This window comes from Trachemys scripta, chromosome 6 (assembly GCF_013100865.1).
Source record: "Trachemys scripta elegans isolate TJP31775 chromosome 6, CAS_Tse_1.0, whole genome shotgun sequence".
In the NCBI taxonomy this organism is placed as follows: domain Eukaryota; kingdom Metazoa; phylum Chordata; order Testudines; family Emydidae; genus Trachemys; species Trachemys scripta.
The window spans coordinates 90,129,138-90,147,798 of record NC_048303.1 but is presented as its reverse complement, the minus strand read 5'-3'; the positions used below and the strand labels follow the sequence as shown (position 1 = coordinate 90,147,798).

The 18,661-nt window shown below is 41.0% G+C and overlaps 1 protein-coding gene across 2 annotated transcripts in view; it reads left to right on the top strand.

Moving 5' to 3' along the window:
- Positions 1-18,661, top strand: part of DMRT1 (doublesex and mab-3 related transcription factor 1) — an 84,528-nt gene that overhangs the window by 37,954 nt on the left and 27,913 nt on the right. For both annotated transcript variants that reach the window (XM_034774517.1, XM_034774518.1), the window contains exon 4: positions 6,798-6,960. In XM_034774517.1, coding sequence (XP_034630408.1) covers positions 6,798-6,960 — 163 coding nt within the window. The remainder of the gene's footprint in view (positions 1-6,797; positions 6,961-18,661) is intronic.

The window sequence follows — 18,661 nt, the reverse complement described above, 5'->3', positions numbered from 1 at the left end:
GGAGGTAAATGTTAAATGTTGAGATGGCTTTGGTCTTGACTTCAAGAACAAAAATTGGCACAATCTGTATCTAGTCAGGCTTAAATTCTCTCCTATAAGAAGGCAGTGGATCATGATAACTGCTGGGCCAACAGTCACAGCAGAAGGTTAGTGCTGGCTTCTGAACGAGATGCCTCTCCAGCAGGTGTTTACATCCTTCCACTCCCTGCTGCCAGACTGGTAACAAGTCTGACTAAGTCGACCAGCTTTCCTTCAGAAGACTCCTCCTTGTGGTCTGGAGCGCTGCTGGGTCTTCTCTGAAGAGGGCTTCTGTTGTGCCAGGAGGGTGGCGCAGTGTGCCTTCAGCAAGGGTTAGAGACGGGAAAAAGCTCGCAAACGTTTTTTTACAAAGCCTCTGGATTTCAGATACTTTCTGGATCCAAAACTGAAATGTTGAAGCTTTATTTTTAAAATGCAACTTGTACAATCACCATGGTCACTTCCAAAAACCTTCATTTTCATTCCTTCCTGTGGCAGTGTAGGCAGAAAATCTGAAATAATCACTGTGCAAGGTCAAATAAAGAAATTAATTTACTGTACTGAGAAAAATTATACTGTTAATTCTAAAATGCATGATTAAGGCTGTTTACCTAAACACCTCAATTACAGTATTAAGGATTTATAAAACATGGCATCCAGAAAAAATTTTTTTGTGGGTTTCAAAGGCAGAGCTGTGATCAAGCAGCTAAGAGTGTAAACTCTAAGAATAGCAACCTTCTCTAAAATATGTTGTTCCCGTCACCTTTTGCAGTCTCTCTCTCCTGTTGTTTTGACATAATTTTTCTTTCCTAAATTTGACCCATTTACAAAAATATGCAGTCAGCATCTTACGTATAGGGTGAAAAATACCTAAATGTATACATGCATTTCACAAGTAACCCAAAACCATCCCAACGTGCCCTGTAAGCAGTATATTATGTACTGTATTCATAAGATACCCTTCACATTACAGATTTATGCTAAAAGTATCCTAATGTTTCTGACAGCTCATGTGTGACATGGATATAATCCATAATTCTTAGAGGAGCTAATCTAAGCGGTTTATTTTCCGATACTGCTGATAGGGCTATATCTCTTGATGTCACAGCAGTTGAGATTCTGATGGTAACATATTGTTTATGGGTCACTGCTTTTGTCTAAAACAGTAGGTTGGAACAGAATAGCAAAGGTTAATTAAGTTTGTCTATCAAGGAAGGACAGATATAGATGTCTCCTGCATTTTCCATGCTAGAATCAAAGTAATTCAAGGCATGGTGTCATTGTCTTTTTTTTTTTTCTTCTTCTTCATCCTGCAGAATGTGATTACTAGGTTTTAGAAGTGAACAAAAATACTCTGAACAGTATTAATGTAATAAGACTGAGCATGTCTATAGCAACTTTTGTCTAAGGATCTCAAAGCACTTCATAAATGTGAGGTTTCGTTCGTTAACACCACCCCATAAGGTAGGGAAGGTGTATTATCACCATTTTAGAAATGGGGAAACTGAAACATAGACTTGTTAAGTGACTTGCTCAATGGTCACACAGCCGTCTGGTGGCACAGCAGAGCAGGGAACCCAGTTGTCTTGATTCTTAGTCCCGTGTCATAAGCAGAAGACCATCTTCTCATCTCACAACAGAACACTGAGATCTGAATTCTGCTGTTTTTAAAAGAGAGCTATAAATAAATGCTAGATGCCATTTTATCTCCCCTGAAAATGGCGTAGCTTTTAGGGAAGGGAAAGGAGTTAATGTTAAAACAGTTAGCAGCTAGTACTATGTATACATGCTCAGAAGCCGAAAAAGCTCTGCCAGAATTTTAAGGCAGCTTTGGCGGGGGATAGCTTATGTATGAGTCATTGAGAAAGCAGAGTCATGGAGTTTGTATGTTAAAGACCTGCCCAAGATCACACTCCCAGACCTGTGCTCTTTGCAGCATCTGTCTCCTCCATAGATGGGCACTTTAGGAGGGAGATGTGTCTTCTTCCTTGTAGCTTTGTGCCTGGGGAATGGGATGGGCCAGCTACACAAAGAAAGATGTGATCAGCTCAGTTTTGTTTATTTTGCAAGGGATTTAACACAGAGGCAGTCGGCTTCTTCACAACTAGCTATTGCCCTTCCCATGGAAAAATCACCTGGAGAGGGCAAAGGAGGAAAGGAGGATCCTTCTGCAAGGATCTTTTGAGTTCCCCCCAAATCATTCTATGGGGTGTATGAGGTTTCTCCTGTCCCTACCCCTGGGACCCATGGATTCCCTGGGAACTGCAAGGACACTTGGCCCGGAGGTGTTCAACACAACTCCCTCCTTCCCCGACACTCTGCTCCATCCTGGGCAGCGTGGCTCTGAGGGAACTACTTTACCAAGCTTTTCCCCTAGCTCTGATTGCCCTGGTCTCAGCTGCCTTTGAACTCTGTGGGGTCTTTGTCATCAACTTCGATGGCAGGAGGTTCAGGCCCTAAAGGAGGAGGCCCATGCTCTCCAGGTGTATATTTTTTCTGACTCAGTGTTTTCCACACTTGCAGTTTTATCACAGGTCACATGATATTTGGTCTTTTTCTTAAATCTCAGCTTTCATTTTTTTAAAATGCATTTCTCATTTGTTGAAACTCCCATGATTTTGGGGACCTGACTCGTGATCTTTGAACACTTAGGGTTGGCAATGCTTGAATGTTTACACAGGGCTGGTAGGAGAAGACTAAGCAGCCAGGTGCAATGGCCTGATCTTCTCCCATCCTTGGTCTTCCTAGTTCCTAATATGTGTCTCTTGATTCTGTAGAGAGCCCTCCACAAGGTACCTGCAGGGTAGGGGAGGTGCTGCAAGGGGCCTGGAAAGCTAGGGCTGGGCTGCACCCACCTCTTCTGCAGTGTTGGGGGGTTGCCCCGGTGGGATTCCCGGCAATGATCTGAGTTTGTGGAATGTCGTATTGTTTGAGCTCCTGTAACCTTCATAGAGGTAACGGTTCTGTTGCTTTGTCAGCCATCAGTGGAGAGCTGGAGGCTTTGTGTGTAGTGGTCATTAACTGACGAAAGGCTTTTGTTTAGCAGTTTTTAAACACACAAACACATGTGAACAACCTGCAACTGCCTGTTGATGCAGAGCCCTCTACCGTCTTTTCAGACAACAGAAACAAAAGAATTCCAAAGTTACAGTTTACATGTTTTTTTGGCTCCCTTGTATTTATTTCGTGTATCATTTTTAAAGTCCCTCTCACCAGTTATCTGGCTGCCGTACACAATACATCCTTTGACTCTATACTGCATTTGCACAGTGTACCAGCAACTGTGAATATTGAATGGGCCAAATCTCTCTTCAGTGAGAGCTGTGGCCTGGCTGTGCATCTGAGGGCAAAGATGGGCCCAAAGGATTCCCAAATGCAAAGAGGAGTGATAATGAAATGCAACTGGTAGGAGGTGCCTAGAGATGAGAAACCCAAGAGCCCTAAGCAAGGGCAATACCATATTTACAGGTGATGGGGCAGCTAGGTCAATAGCTGTCGCCCTTCCTGCATTGTAAAAAAAGAGTGATTGGTTGTAATCCTATAACTCTTTGGAAAAGAGGCCTGCTAACCATGCCCCAGCAAAAAGTGTGCAGGTTAAACATTCTTATCACTAGCATTTAGAGGCCCCAACTGGTTTGGGGCCTGGTTGTGCTGGGCGCTCTTCCTGTCCTAAAGAGCTCACAAACTTTGGATGAGATAAGTTGCAATAGGTGGGTGTAACAAACAAACAAACAGAGGAAAGGATGAGTGAGAAGGGAGGCTTATGTTGTGCGTTTATTTTAAATGCTCCTTTCAAAATGAAAGGGGTCTGTGTTCAAGCCAGAGCACAGGAGACGACTATTACCCCTGTTTTGCTGCCTGCCCACCAGTTTGACAATCTACCTCACAGCATCCTGCTGATTGAAAGTGTGTCCCAATATTTATGGCAAGTATCCCATAATGAGGGTACCACTTTGTCCCCCTGGGAACCCTTTTGAACTCCCAATCATGCCATGAGCGCCCTCCTTCTGACTTATCACCAATGGTGCAAGAACTCCCAACCTAGCCGAAGCTAAAGGGGTTAATACAGAGTGAAACCACCCTCCCCCAGGGTAATGATCTCATAGGTCCCCATTTTTAATACAGTGATAAGGTCAGGAATGTTTATGTTTGGTTGGTTTTTTACTGTTACTATAAAATAGGGTAGCTAAGCACTATGAAAAGGAAACCTTCTGGTTCAGATTTACAGTGGCGTATATTCTAAACAGTTTAATAAAACAAAACCTAAAGCTTTTTGATTTCTTGGGTGGTTAATTCAATGCATATGCTTTGCAGAGCCAAGCCTGTCTGTTGGTCGGACTGTGGTTCATAGACTTGGTGTGGGTAATAAGATTATAAAACATGTCTCTTGCCGACAGCTACCATGTACTAATACTAATAGTCGTAATAACTCATTGAATCCTGGGATTTTTAGGTGAGTTATTTTTTTAAGGAATTGGGGGGAAAGCTTTAAAAGTCTTGAAAGGAAACAGATCATCACCCCCATCCTGCAGGGGAAGGAAACAAGACATTCATTCAGTGCCATTGAACAGTTCTTCCATTTTATTGCTGCTCAAATCATATTATCTCCAGCAGGTGATATTTTTAGTGCCCGCCGACAGACTCCACACACACCCAAACAGTTACTTTCAAGGATAGCAGGCCTAAAAACTGAGCTGCCAGGACAGTTGTCTCATACCACAGAACATGACAACATGATTGCTGAGGGCAGGCAGAGGTGGTTCTTCTACCATCTGCTCCACCATGCTCAGTGCTCACTGCCTTCAGAGGTGCATGGACTGAGAAGGAGCCTTTGATGTTGACATTCAAAGCCTTGGGAATAGACTGGGTCCTACGTACCTTATACTGAGTTTCTGGCTTTTTATATTGCGTTCTCGCCTTCTTAGGTCACAGAGGGCATTGTGGATTTGGAGATGGGAAGTGTGCTGAGCTTTATGTCTTAGCCCTGGCCTCCCTATGTTTTGGGGAGTGCCTTACTATCCAGCCTTAGGGTCATTGGTTTGACCTCTTTTAAGCAAGGCCTAAGCCCCTTCTGACTTCAAAAAGTTTTCAGAATGCTACCGGACAAGGAGTTGGTTCCGAAGTTTGTTTAACATTGTCTTATTGGGAGTAAACTTTAATTGGTTTATTTTATGTTTTTGTACCTAGCATGCAGAGAGCAGAAAATCATCTTATAAATGAGTGTTGTTATTATTCGTTATATTAAAGACCATACCTGCAGGACTGTAGGTATATCCTGTCTATCTCTAGGTATGTCTATAACTGTTTAAGACCGTGTTGCAGCCATAAAACAAATAATTATGCACCTTAGTCACATCACTTGGAATTTCATCCCAAAACAGAGGGTAGGATATTGCGCTAAGTCTTATTCATGTGAAATCTCTGTGTTACTAAGACCATGCTAATTCTAATATGGCAGTTTGAATACTGAAAGTGTAAACAACAGGGGAAACACTCGGAAAAGTAGATTTGGAGAGCAACCCTGACACACTCATTCACTGTACCAGGTAGAACTTTTCCTGTTTTTCTTCCAAGTATGATTGCAGGGGCATATTTTGTTGGATAAACATAGAGGGCCAAATTCTGGTGAAGTCCACAGAATACGATGGGTATAACTGCTGGCAGAATTTGGCCCACTGTCCGTATGTAACATGAGTACACTGTACCTTAGATAAGCAACCTCAGATAGCATAGTTGTACAGGTGTGCCTATGGATAGATTTACAGGTTTAATAATACTGTGATCATTTTTCTCTGGTCAAAAGCTCTTTATCTACTAGTAATTTAATGACAAACCAATTTGCGGAAGTTAGGTAATATAGTATTACCTTCGCACATAGGATTTTAATGTTTTTAGTAATAATGGCTTTCTAGGTTTCTTGCTTACCTTTAACTGTTATATCAGCCTTATGGTATAGAAGTTTAAAATAAATAATAATGCCAGTTTCCGTAAAATAAAAATTTAAAGATATAGTTAATTCTGTTTGGGTACTTCATAAAGCTCAAGGATGGAGGGCAGATTAGATTGGCCCAAGGGATTGGAAATAGGATAAGCCTTCATTTCTGAGTTTTGGTCTCCATTCATCCTTGATCCAGGTTCAAAGTTTTTATGACCTGGAAGCAGTTTGGGCTGTTTGAAATGAGAAAGGATGGTTTGGACTGAGACTTACGAGATCTTAAATTCCATTCCTGGCTCTGACAGATTTCCTGTGTGACTGAGGCAGTCACTTAATTTCTGCCTGACTCAGTTTCCCCTTGTAAAAGAGGGATAATATTTTTCTACCTCACTGGGTTTTAAGAATAAATTCATTAATGTGTGAGGTGCTCAGATACTCAGTTGATGGGGTCTATATAAATCTCTAGATTGGTCTGCTCTGTCCAGTTTCTAGGGAATGTGTGTGTGTTCTCATTGTAGTAACTACCATCTCCGATTGGTCCCATGGTTGTTAGTCTCTTTGGAGACTCCAAGGACTGAATGGCTGCTGTTCATTTCTGCTACTGTTCATCAGGGTTGAACACACAGACAGAATGGGATTAGAAAGCTCACAGTGATACTATCTGTGCTGGAAATAAGTATTTTCTAAACAAAAATCCTAGGAAATGAATGTGTTTTCTCTTGAAATCTAAGTCAATAATATGTAAATGAAGGACAGTGAGAAATTTCCAAGATGCAAATAAATCTCACTCCCCACCTCTGATTCAGTTTTTATACACTGCTGTTCTAATTCTTTCTTTGAACAGATGAAAAGCACAGAGAGCCGACATGCCATGAGCTCCCAGTACAGGATGCACTCGTACTACCCTCCTGCCTCCTACCTGGGCCAGAGTGTTAGCACGCCTGCTTGTGTTCCGCAGATCTTCACTTTCGAGGACAGCCCCTCATACTCAGAGTCTAAAGCAAGCGGTAGGTGCACAGTCACCCCAGACCTAATGGGGGTCTCAGATATTTTTTTAATTCACCTTGAGAGGATATAAAAAACTAGGATTATGGACAAGGTTTAATTTAGCAGTGCTGAAGATACGTATCATAACCAAGCTTATAAAGAGCAATCTGTTTTTGGATGATGTGTGGTGCTGGGATGCATATGGCATTGTGAAGTTCACTTTTTGGAAGTCTGATAAATTAGTGTGGGAGGGAAGGTGCTAATTTTAGGGTCTTGTCTGCTCCTGCATTCGTTTTGGTAGATTGCAGGAAGAACAACTAAAGGTTAAAATAATGCAAATTCCTATTCAATTCCTATTCCTATTCAATCCCTATTCATATTCAATCAAATAAGTTTCTCCAGGGAAACATTTACCCCAGACAGTTCTGAGCTGTCTTTCGAAGAAGGGACCACCTCTTTATTTTTTTTAAAGATTCTTTTCACTAAATATTCCTTTCAGGCCAGTACTTTCATAGGCCCCCATGGCTTGCAATCCTGTTGTTGTCTCCACGTGCGTTTCAGAAGACACTTCAGGCCCATCCATCCAAAACCTGGAGTAAAGAAGGACTGGGTTCTCTGTGGGAAATAATTCACCCACCTCCATTCTTAGCTTTCAAACACATCAGACTACATTGCCTGGTTGAAAAGAATTCCAGAGAAACACATATTTTTCCCATCTGGTGTTTTTCGTATAACACTAAAAAGTTTATTTTTAAAATGTCTGTACACTAGTTTGTTTGTAAGGGCCTCTGGGTTTATGTGTAGTGGGTTAGCAGTTCTGACATGGAGCAATAGGACTATGAAGCACGAACAGGGCCTTAAAGCAATCAAAGTGCTGATCAGGAAATCATGTCCCACTGTGTCTAATCCGGGTCAGTTGGACAGAGGGGAAGATGCAGATCAGATGGATTCAGTGATGTGGAAGCCTCTAGGAGAGGAGAAGTCACATGGACACACCACCTGTCTTTTCTGTAAATGGAACCACCTCCCTTTTGTGGACATAAGGAACCAATGGTACTTCCCTCTTCCAAGAGAGGAGGAGAGAGAACAGAGAGTCCCTGCTCCCTAGCATCCAGGAAGGGAGGAAAAGGTAGGAGAGAGGAAAGTTTTACCAATACCTTGTAGTAGGAGAGTCCCTTCATGGTTCAGGTTAAGGGAGTGACATGGCTTGGCAAAAGGGACGTGGTTTAGTGGCAGGGGTTAGAGAAAAGGCTTAGTTCAGTTTTTGACCATCGTAAAGGTAGGTGGCAACCAGACCAAAAGGCAGTGTAGATAGTATAATCAGTAAAATCTGCAGTCAGCAAGGATTCGACACAATCTCTGCAGCCTCTGCATAATAGGTGGTGGGTGAAGGATCTAAGAAAAGATGCAGTAGCTTCATGCATAAGGGTCTCAGAGGGGCGGTCTTTCTGACCCATTGTTCCATCCCACAAGATGGATACACACAGAATTTCCTGCCCAAAAGTCTGATTACTCCAAATGAAATTCACTCCTCTCTGAGCACAGTCTAGTTGAATATGTTATATGCATCATCTTCTGCTTAGGACACAACAAGCCCACTTACACAGTACGTTATCATTTTATAAACTACACTGAAATGCAGTCATCTCTGCTGATATACATGTGCTAAGCACATTTTTATGAATGGATACAAGGATGTGGGTTACTTATTTTTTATTTGGCCATGTGTATTTCATGTGCCGTCCTCAAGAGTGTGTGCTCGATTTTTGTGTTGATTAAATTTTGATTGCGTAAGTTTGGATTTGGGTGCATCACGATGGAAACTTTGATTTCTAAGGCCAGAATGAAGTTTTCGAAAATGAGTGCACAGCAGGTGTAAATCAGCAGAGAGCTATTAAAGTCAATGCAGCTAGATCGATTTATACCAGCTGAAGATCTGGCCCGGTATTTTTGAAGTGGCTATTTTCTGACAGGTTTCACCACACCATAAGATGAAGAAACAAAATATGATGTGGTGAAACCTAAGAGACTTTTTTCCCTTCTCTGGGAGTTCTAAATGGTTCAGAGAAATTAGTGATCCTTGCTTTCACTTTCCCTTTCTTTTCTTCAGTTTATTTTTCCTCCCTCTGCTCTGACAACCCCTGAACAGCAACACCTTTCTCTGTATTCAGTGGTCAAATAAGCATTTGGCTTCACATTCAACTGCAGGTGGCACTTTTTCTTGCATCCATCATGACTAACTAATGACCCTCACTAGTCCAGTATTCTTAAAAATAGACGAAAAAGCCCTATGCCTTTTATTAACAAATTAATTTCAGGATTTTTTCATTGCTCCAGAAAAAAAAACTTGTGCGTAATATGCTCACTGATTTTTAAACTGCATAAACGCTGTATTTTCAATAATCATTGACTGCTTGTTCAGGCAATATTCCACACACTGATATTGTTCCCTAAGTTATTTCATCAATCAGAAAATGACAAGCAGTGAGATGTAATTTAGGGAGATCAAACAGCATTTTCCCAGCCCTGAAGGAGTGTTTTTTCATAGCAGGGGTACTTGCCAGTTGAAAGAGGTACCAGTATTTTTATGAGAAGCTTCAATATGTGAGTAAATACACACATGTCTTTGTTATGGGCTTTTTAAGAGTTTCATCTTTTGTTTTTTCCAATTATGACCAATCACTGGGAGCATATGCTGGGAGTTCTCCATCCAAAGGTGAGTATCTCCACTCTGTTAGACCAGGGGCTGCAGTCCCATGGAATTTTCCTTCTGCTCTTTATTCCTATGAATATTTTCTCTCCTCCTTCACAACTTTCACTCCCAGTGGATGCTAACTCAGCTAGAATGGTGTGAACAATGGAATGCTGTTCAGTACCTGACACTTGCCTTCTCTGCAAGGTACTGGCTATGTCTTCTACAAGTGTTTGGTCATTTAAAGGACAGGCTACTTTCTCATATTTTCAGTGCTTTGCTGACTTGGACTCTGGGCATTTTGTATATAATAGAGCAACTGACACATCTCCCCATGGTTAATAATACCCCATCTTTAAAGATAACATCAGTCCAGCTTCATATATCAGTTAGCCCATGGGAACTGCTTTAGTAACTTATTCTATTATACGGACATTAGTATGTTTACTACTACTGTAAAGTTGGTGGATCTGTTTTAAGTCTTGTACAATAATCCTCTTCCTTCCCTACTGACTATACACATATATTAAATGAAACATGCGGTATGCTGGTTTCAGCCCTTCTTCCTTTTTTCCAATTGAAATAATATCTTCATCTAACCTCATAATGCTGAAGTCTACTTGTTCCGAAGCCCGTGAAGACACTGGACTCTTAGCCATTTTGTGGAAGGTTATTAATAAAATACACCACACGGTTCCTGATTTTTCCCCTGGAGCATTTTTATTATTAAATACAAATCTGCTTTTTTCTTTCAAGTACACATCTTAGTAGATTTTAAGGCCATAACTTCTGTTTGAAGATTGTACAGATTTATTGGAAGATCTGTGTATCAGAAGTCCATAAACTTCACAGAAACGCAACTGTGCAGTAATAGAAGTTCAATAGGACTAAACAGAAAAAGAAATACAAGTTAGAGCAAAAATGTCAGAGTTAGCAGCCCTGTTATCCTGCAGCACTGGCTATTAAATGGTAATATTACTGATCAAGGGCTAGTAACCAGAGGTGGTCTTACAATACATAGTGTCTGTTACCACACCAGACTCTTCAGTTGTAACTTTGACTTTATACAGACTTTGCCAGTTCAGATTTTAGCACAGTTAGTATTTCAGTCAAACCATTTCATTAATTTTGTTCCGCTAAGTTAACTGCCCATTTAGCCTGGATCTGTTGAAAGGGAGGAGAGATAAGCTGACCTCTGATTTACATTCACTTTTGTTTTATGAATGGTGAGAAGAAGTTTGCAGGAAGCTTCTGACATTCCCACATGAGGTCACGCCATGTTACAGTATGTTGCATTTAGTAATGGGGTGACATTTTCTAAATGACAAAACACCATCACTCCAGCTCCTTGCAATTTTAAGCGGTTCTAAATACAACTGCTTCCAGCTGGCAAGGTTGGGGTCCTTCCAACTATAACTTTATTAGTGGAAAAAATAAGGTAAATTAGAGCTCAGTGGTGAAAGAATGGGCTATAAAGTTTGCAACAGATTCTCCAGTACTGCCAAGTTTTAGATGAACTTAAAATAGGCAGAATGGAAAGGTTTTGGACTCTTAGGCTAAGTCTAGAGTTGAAGCTGAGGGTGTGATTCCCAACTTGAGTATATGTATTTGTGCTAGCTCTCTAAAAATAGTAGTATAGCCACAGTAGCATGGGTAGGAGTGAGTAATGGCATGTGCTACCCGTCCCAAGTGCAAAGTTGCCTGGACCCCCTGGATATGTACTTGGGGCAGCTAGCCTGTGCTGGTGCTTGCTACTGCCCAGGCTAGTGCGGCTACACTATCGATTCTAGCAAGCTAGCTCGATCCTGAGCTAGTGTGAATATGTCTGTACGAGCTGGGAATCATGCCCAGCTCCTGGGGTAGACGTAGCCTTTGTTGTACTTCAGAAAGCTTTTTCCTTTTCCCTCCCCCCTTAGCTTTTAATTTCCATTTTATTTATGTTTCAGAATCAAGAGCAATGGTAAAGAAAGACATGGGAGAGGAGACTATTAAGTCCATGGCATGTAGAACACATTTGTTTTGGAAGCAAGCTTGAGAGATGATGGTGAAAGTAGAGGAGAAACCGTAGGAATATTTATAGCACAGTCATCACTACAGGAATCAATTAACCTGGGTCCTCCTGAGGAAGGTAGTCAGTCCAAAACTTTGGTTGGAATTCTTTAAGGCCCAATCCGATGTCGATTGAAATCAGTTGTAGTCTCTCTCTTGTCTTCAGTGGGCTTTAGAACAAACCCTGCATGCTTAAAGTTAAGCAGGTGCTTAAATACCTCAGTGATGCCTCGATTCAGGAAAGACATGCTTAAATCCATCCCTTTCAGAGTAGTGCTTATGCTTAATTTTAAGCATATCCTTACATCCCATTGACTGAAAGTTACACATGTGCTTAAGTGCCCTGCTTGAATGGGCGTGTTTTTCTGAACTGGAACCTGGGAGTCTGGGCTGTCTGGACAGGTAATACATTCAGGAAAAAGTTCAAATCTACAGAGAAGGAAATTAAAGAGAATGATTTCTCTCTCACACACACTCATACCTCTCCCTCGATTTTTAAATGACCATCTTATTCCAAGAAATGCACAAAATAAGCCCCACTTCATGGTCCTACTGCTTCATATTTATTTTGTGTATTCCTTTGTCCATGGCTAAGGAGGTTACTTGATTTTTAAGATGTGGGCCTTTGAATTTTTTGTTTTCCTGTGGAAATCTCTGGAATGTTGTCAATACAAATGATGTGCTATCAGGAGTCATTATCTGTAATTTTACTGTAAAACTGGGAGCCTAGAACAACTGAGTTTTAATCCTATCACTGACACTGTTTCCTGCAGTGGCATTGGGCAAGTTATTTGATTGCTCTTTCTTAGTTTTCACATCTGTAAAATGGGGATAATACTTTTCTTCCTCTGAGGTGGTGCGTCAGTGCAACAGCACTCCTTCTGGACAAGCATGGCACAGCCCTGGGCTCACTTAACCTAGCAGGGCTATCGATCTATTCCTGGTGTCCAGAATCTGAAAACCCTTTCTTCACTCCCAAGTCTGTCAAGGGGTTAGTAGGGGAACCCAGGCCTGCCCACTCCCCTGGGTTCCAGCTCAGGGCCCTCGAGCTAGGTGAGTAGGATCAGGGTTCTTTGCCTCTGACAGTGCCCTGAGCTCCTTCCTACCGTCCCCTGGATCTCTGCAGGCTCTTCAGGCTCTGCTGTTGGTCAGTTTGTCCCCTTCTGGGCTGTTGTCTCTGGGCAGCACTTTAGTAGCTTGCTGGCAGGAGCTCCTTTCTCCAGCCTGCTCACTCCTCTGACAGCTGCCCTGCCCTTTTGCTTCCCAGCTCTTTTATCCTCCCAGCTGCTGAGAAACTGACAATCAGCGGTGGCTGACAGTGCATGGGGTACATACATCCTATGACACTCCCTAACCAGATGAATTACTTGCTTTTAAAGTGCTTTGAAAATATTAATGTAGGATTGGTTGAAAAGGTTTCAGCAGATCAGTTTTCCATCAGAAAATGCTGTTTCATCAAAATTGAAATGTTTTGCAGGAATGTGTTGATTTTGATGGCATTTTTAGTAGAAATTTTTAAAAACAATTTGAACTGAAATTGAGTATTTTGTTTAGACTTTCTTGTTTTATTTCATTTTGACTCATTTTGTTTAGACTTAAATTTTAAAAAAATCCATATAATAAACAAAAATTAAATTATATATGTACACACATATTATATTATACTATACTTTATATTATATTAGAATATTATACTATACTTTATATTATACTAGAATATTTTTCCATAATCACAATGAAACATTTTGATAGGGTCATTTCAGTGTTTCCAAAACAAAAGACTATGGAATTTTTGTTCTGCACTAAATTTCAAAATTTGGTCTTTTCAGAATGTTGGAATTTCCCCTGGGATGGGCATTTCATTTTCCAGACCAGCTCTAATTAAATGATATATAAACGCTTAGTATGGTCTTTAATGAGAATTCTTATCTTATGTGCTTGTTTTGCAAAAATATACATGAACACAAAAACAGCATACACAAACATTTCACACTAAGGCCAGGTCTACATTATAAGCTGAGGATGTTAGTTCCCTGCTTGCCTACACATACTCACATAAGCTCTTACTGAACTAGTGCTAGTATAAGTCGCACTGTAGCCTCAGGAGAAGGGGCAGCGGCAGTGCAGACACAGCTGAGCTGTGCTGACTACAAACCCGCCTGAAACTGGTGGGTATGTACTCAGCATGGCTCAGCTGTCCCTCCACTGCCGTAACCAGTGCTACTGCAGCTCCACTGCTATTTATACTCATGCTAGCTCAATGAGTGCTAAAGCAAGCATGTGTACACAAGCGGGCAAATAACACCTCCTCACTCATAGTGTAGTCTTAGCCTATCACCTTTAACATTACCCAGAGGTGGTCATTTGTGCATATGGAATTGCTTAGATTACCTAACCCTGCCGATAGTTTGTTGTCATCTGCTTTTGCCACATTTTTCGTTTTTTTGTATTTTGTTTGCAAAAAAGTGGTTTTTTTTCAAAGTAGCTGAATGATAGAAATATAGTCTTGTACTTGTCCCTTTTAAAACTTTAGTCCTGGAGTCATACACAGCCTGCCACTGAATTGTCAGGCATGACAACAGCATGTGATAGCCAATGCTACTGCCCCACCACCATCTTTTCTGCCTCCCCAGCATGAAATTGCTGCAGCAGTCAACTCTGTGAAACTAAACGATCTTCTTTTGTATTCAAAGTCAAAAAAATCTTACAAGATCTGTGAGTAGCCAGACACGGCACACCACACAGAAAGTATAAGGGCAGTCAGGATACACATGGGGTATATCTGCAATGGAGCTAGAAGGTGGACATATCGATTGACCTAGCACACTAAAAATAGCTGCAGTGGCATGAGACGCAAGAGGAAGGACGAACCGTCCTTGCCTGAGACCATAGGTGCGTATTCAAGATGGCTAGTTACTTCTGCTGCTCCTCCTGCCACAGCAGCTATGCTTCTGTTTTTAGCGTGCTAGCTCTGATCAAGCTAGGGAGGGTTTGTCTCCTCAAGGTGGGATTTATACCTTTTAGCTTCAGTGTACGAATACCCTTAGGTAACTGGGCCCTTGAGGAGAGCTTTGCTATGGTGTACTAAAAGACGATTGTATCTGATTCAAACAGACCTTTGTTCATTTCATATTGGGACGCGACAAATCTAGTGGTTTGAAGTTACAGGACGGAGAAAATGGGAGTGGCAGAGGTAGCTTTTCGGTAATGGGAGATGGCTGACTTCGCACTGAGGACATAAAAAGCCTGGTGAATTGAGAGTCTGAGTCTCATTTACACTGTGGTTCCTTTAAACCTCTCTGGAAGGGTAAATGAGAGTCAGGCCTAGTTTTTTAAACAGCTTTTTAAAATGTAAACGTATTGGGGAATTGCAGATATTTCTGTTAGGAAATGTTAGTTCCTGTTAAATAAACAGATCCCAGAAGTACTCCAGCATTGTTTACATGTAAAGTGGAAGAATTAAAGTGGTTACAAATTTTGCCACTCGGTGCATAAGGACATCGCAATTGCCATAGTGCATCAGACCAAGCTCTGTCTATGTGCCTTGTCTTTGTCAGTGACTTGCACTACATGCTTCAGAGGAAGAGAAACCCTGCAGTAGGCATATAGGAGGAAATCTGTCCCCACATTATAAGAAATTAGATTAATATCTAGTTATAGATTGGCTTAAGGCCTGAAGCATGCAGTTTATTATCCCTTCCAAAATTGTTGTTGGCATTACCTATTATAACTGGATAGTCTTGTTATCTTATAAATGACAAATCTCTTTTTGAATCTTGTAACGTTCTTGATCTCAAATGACTTCCCGTGGCAATGAGTTCCACAGTCTAATTACATACTATGCAAAAAAATTGTATTGTATAAAATAATTAATTAAGCAGCACTGCTTGAAAAATTAACCTAAAGGCACAGTGAAGCAATTTTTAGTGTTCTGCCTGTTATGTGAGTCTAGATTATATTCAGACATAGTCTTTTGACAGTTATATTGTCCATGTGCTGCTGACAACAGCCACAGTTACTAGATGTACCACACACAAATCCCCCAGGCAACTGGCACTAGAATCTTTCTCCTTCAGCACCAGAAATGTGGTCATTTGCCAGTTAGGCTAAAAGAGGTTTTCCTTAGTACTAGTACTAGTTCCCCTATCCTTTCTCTGGACAAGCCACTAAAGTGCAACACCACACACACACACAGCCAGTATATTGTGATATGCCCTCATGCACCTAATTTCAATCTAGTCATCTACAAAATGTCCACTCAACCTTAATATTTATCAGACTGTTCCAGTTGCCCTAGTACACACTGGGACAGTGTATAACACAACTGTGATGTGTTTAGTCCATGCTATTTTCTGAGCTAAGCTTTAGCCAAAAAAAAAGAAAAGAAAAGTTTGACATTCAAAAAGTGGAAATGAACCAAGTTTTCAGAGTCTTCCTACTTAAGAGAACAGCTTGTCCAATTAACCTCAAAACTACAAAAAAAACAACAAAAAACCTCTTTGGCCTAGGAATAAACATGAGGAATTTCAAGCAAGAAAGGTTCTTTTTCCAGATAATTATATGGGAGTCAAAATGAGGCATGTAGTGGAAGCTATCTCAGACTCTTAACTGTGGAGCCAGTACCACTGCTTCAGAATTTTCCTGATGCTTTATTGTAAAATGTGCTGATCCATTGATGAAGCCCAACGAGGAATTTGAAACATGCTCTGGATTCTACCATTATAAAAGCAATTTTGGGATGGATCTCACATTGGTGTCACAGTCAAAGGCATGTAAGAAACAGAATCCCATGTCTCATGACAAAAAAACCTTCAGAATCATTTCAGTGAAAGGAGGGCTGGAATAGCAGAAATACTATACACCGAAAGAATGTAAAAGAGATTCTGGATTATGACATTTTTCTCAGGCTGCATTGCATTGTTGGAAAGCTATGCATCTTTTTGATGCGTCTCAAGTACAACATTTTTAAATGAATCTATGCCCTTGGATGCCATACAAGGTTTAAAGAATATTTTAGTGTCACAGATCGTGCCTGAATGCAGAATCAGAGATATGCCTGTCACAGAGTATTGGCATGTAGAAGACCTGTGAGACCACTTTCTGGAACTTGTAGCTGTTTCATAGCATCGGTCCAAGCTGCCCAACAGCATTGCTGCAAAAAGAAAAGCAATGCTGCTGTTTAACACTATAGCTCAGAAGCAATGCCCACCAATGGAGGAAGAGACTGAATCTGGCTGTACCTTATTTACAGCCAGTGGACTAGATTCACTCCCTGGGTTATGCTGATAAATCTCCTTGAACGCTGGAACACAACAACACAAGCTGCTCCATACCCATCTCTGCCAGGGAGGAGGAGCCAGCAACCATAGCTCCCAAAGTGGGCCTGGCTGTCCCTCGAAGGGACAGGGCTGGGGCAGCTGAGGGATGCTGTTTCTGCACCTTTCCCAGTTAGCCTCCACCCATAGAGACCTGGCTGGATTTTACAGCTGCTCAACACAAGCAAAACCTCTGAGGGGAACATGGTGGTGATGTTATCATCACCTGGCCCTTTTCTCAAGGGGCACAGCTATCCCCCGTTGGGGCAGGACAATGCAAATTGCAGCCCCCATGTCCATGAGGATAAAAATGACCTGATGTTGGAATACAGTCCCTGTCTTCTCCCAGTGGCTGGAATGTAGCGTGTTGGCTGGGTACTGGCTTACCTCGTGTTTTGCTTTTTAAAACTAGCTGCTAAAAAAGAGAAAGTCCCAGCAGCTATGTTCTCAAATATGCCGACTCTTCGCTATGAAAGCTGAAAATGGAGACTCTTTCCCACTATTTCTCAAATAACATTTTCAGAAGAAACTTCAATTAAAAAACATACAGCTGTTGGTCTTTACTGAAACCAGTAGGAATGATCTGGTAACGTTGTTTGGTGATTTACAGAAAATGCATGCAGATTCACAAAATGCTGTCATTTCATCTGCATATTTTGTCGTTTACATACTTGGTTTCTGCATAATTGTTTTTATTTTTGGCCACTATTATTTTTAAACAGGTTCTTATTTATCAGTCCCAGATGCATATGCCACATACAACCTCCCTCAGACATGAATTACAAGAAGGCCAGAAGGGCTAGCAGGCCTGCAATTAGAACTACTCTTCCAGCTTTGGTTTGGATTGCTGGTATACAAGCACACAAATCAAACCATCCTTTACTCTTCTTGACGGCTACATTCCCATCATCAGGTAGGGTATTTGTTTTGAGCAGGATCCTGGTAAATTTCAGCGCCTTGCTGTATGCTCAGAAAAAATTAGAGGAGAATGGAAGATGAGGTGATGTGTACACACGCGCACCAGTTAACTAAAAGATGTAGCATGGCTGTACTGTGACGTGTCCACAGATGATCAGGATTGCAGAGGTATCCAGCACAATGGATTTGTGTTGGTGTGTTTTGTGGAGCCCAGGCAAACTCCCTTCGAAGTCAATGGGAGTCTTTCTATCAATTACAATAGAAGTTGGATCAAGTCCTAGCAAACTAGCAAACATTTCAACAGGCCTTCTTTTTAGATAGATTTTTTTAAATAGAAGATGTCATGTTTAAAGGAAAAAGAAGAAGAAAGCATCAAAATTGGCAGGCCCAAAATGTAATTTTTTTCTTTATAAGTAAGCAAGTAATTAACTTTCATTTGTGACATCATTATTTCTTTCTATTATTATTGTTTCTTTAGCTGTAACAGCAGTTATCAAAACTTCAGTTGACCTTGGTGGGCAGTTTATAACAAAACATGGCAAATTATTTTCATATGAGTTTTAAAATAACTGTTTTGGTGAATAATTTCATACCTGTGTATATTCTGAGTGAAATTGGATTAGTAAAGATTCTAGAATCGATCTTTAAAGCCCCAATAGGAAGGCACCCCTATTCAGGAAAGCAATTAAATAGAACTGGGTGAAAATAATCAGGTGACTCAGTTTTTTACTGTAAAATGAGGATTTG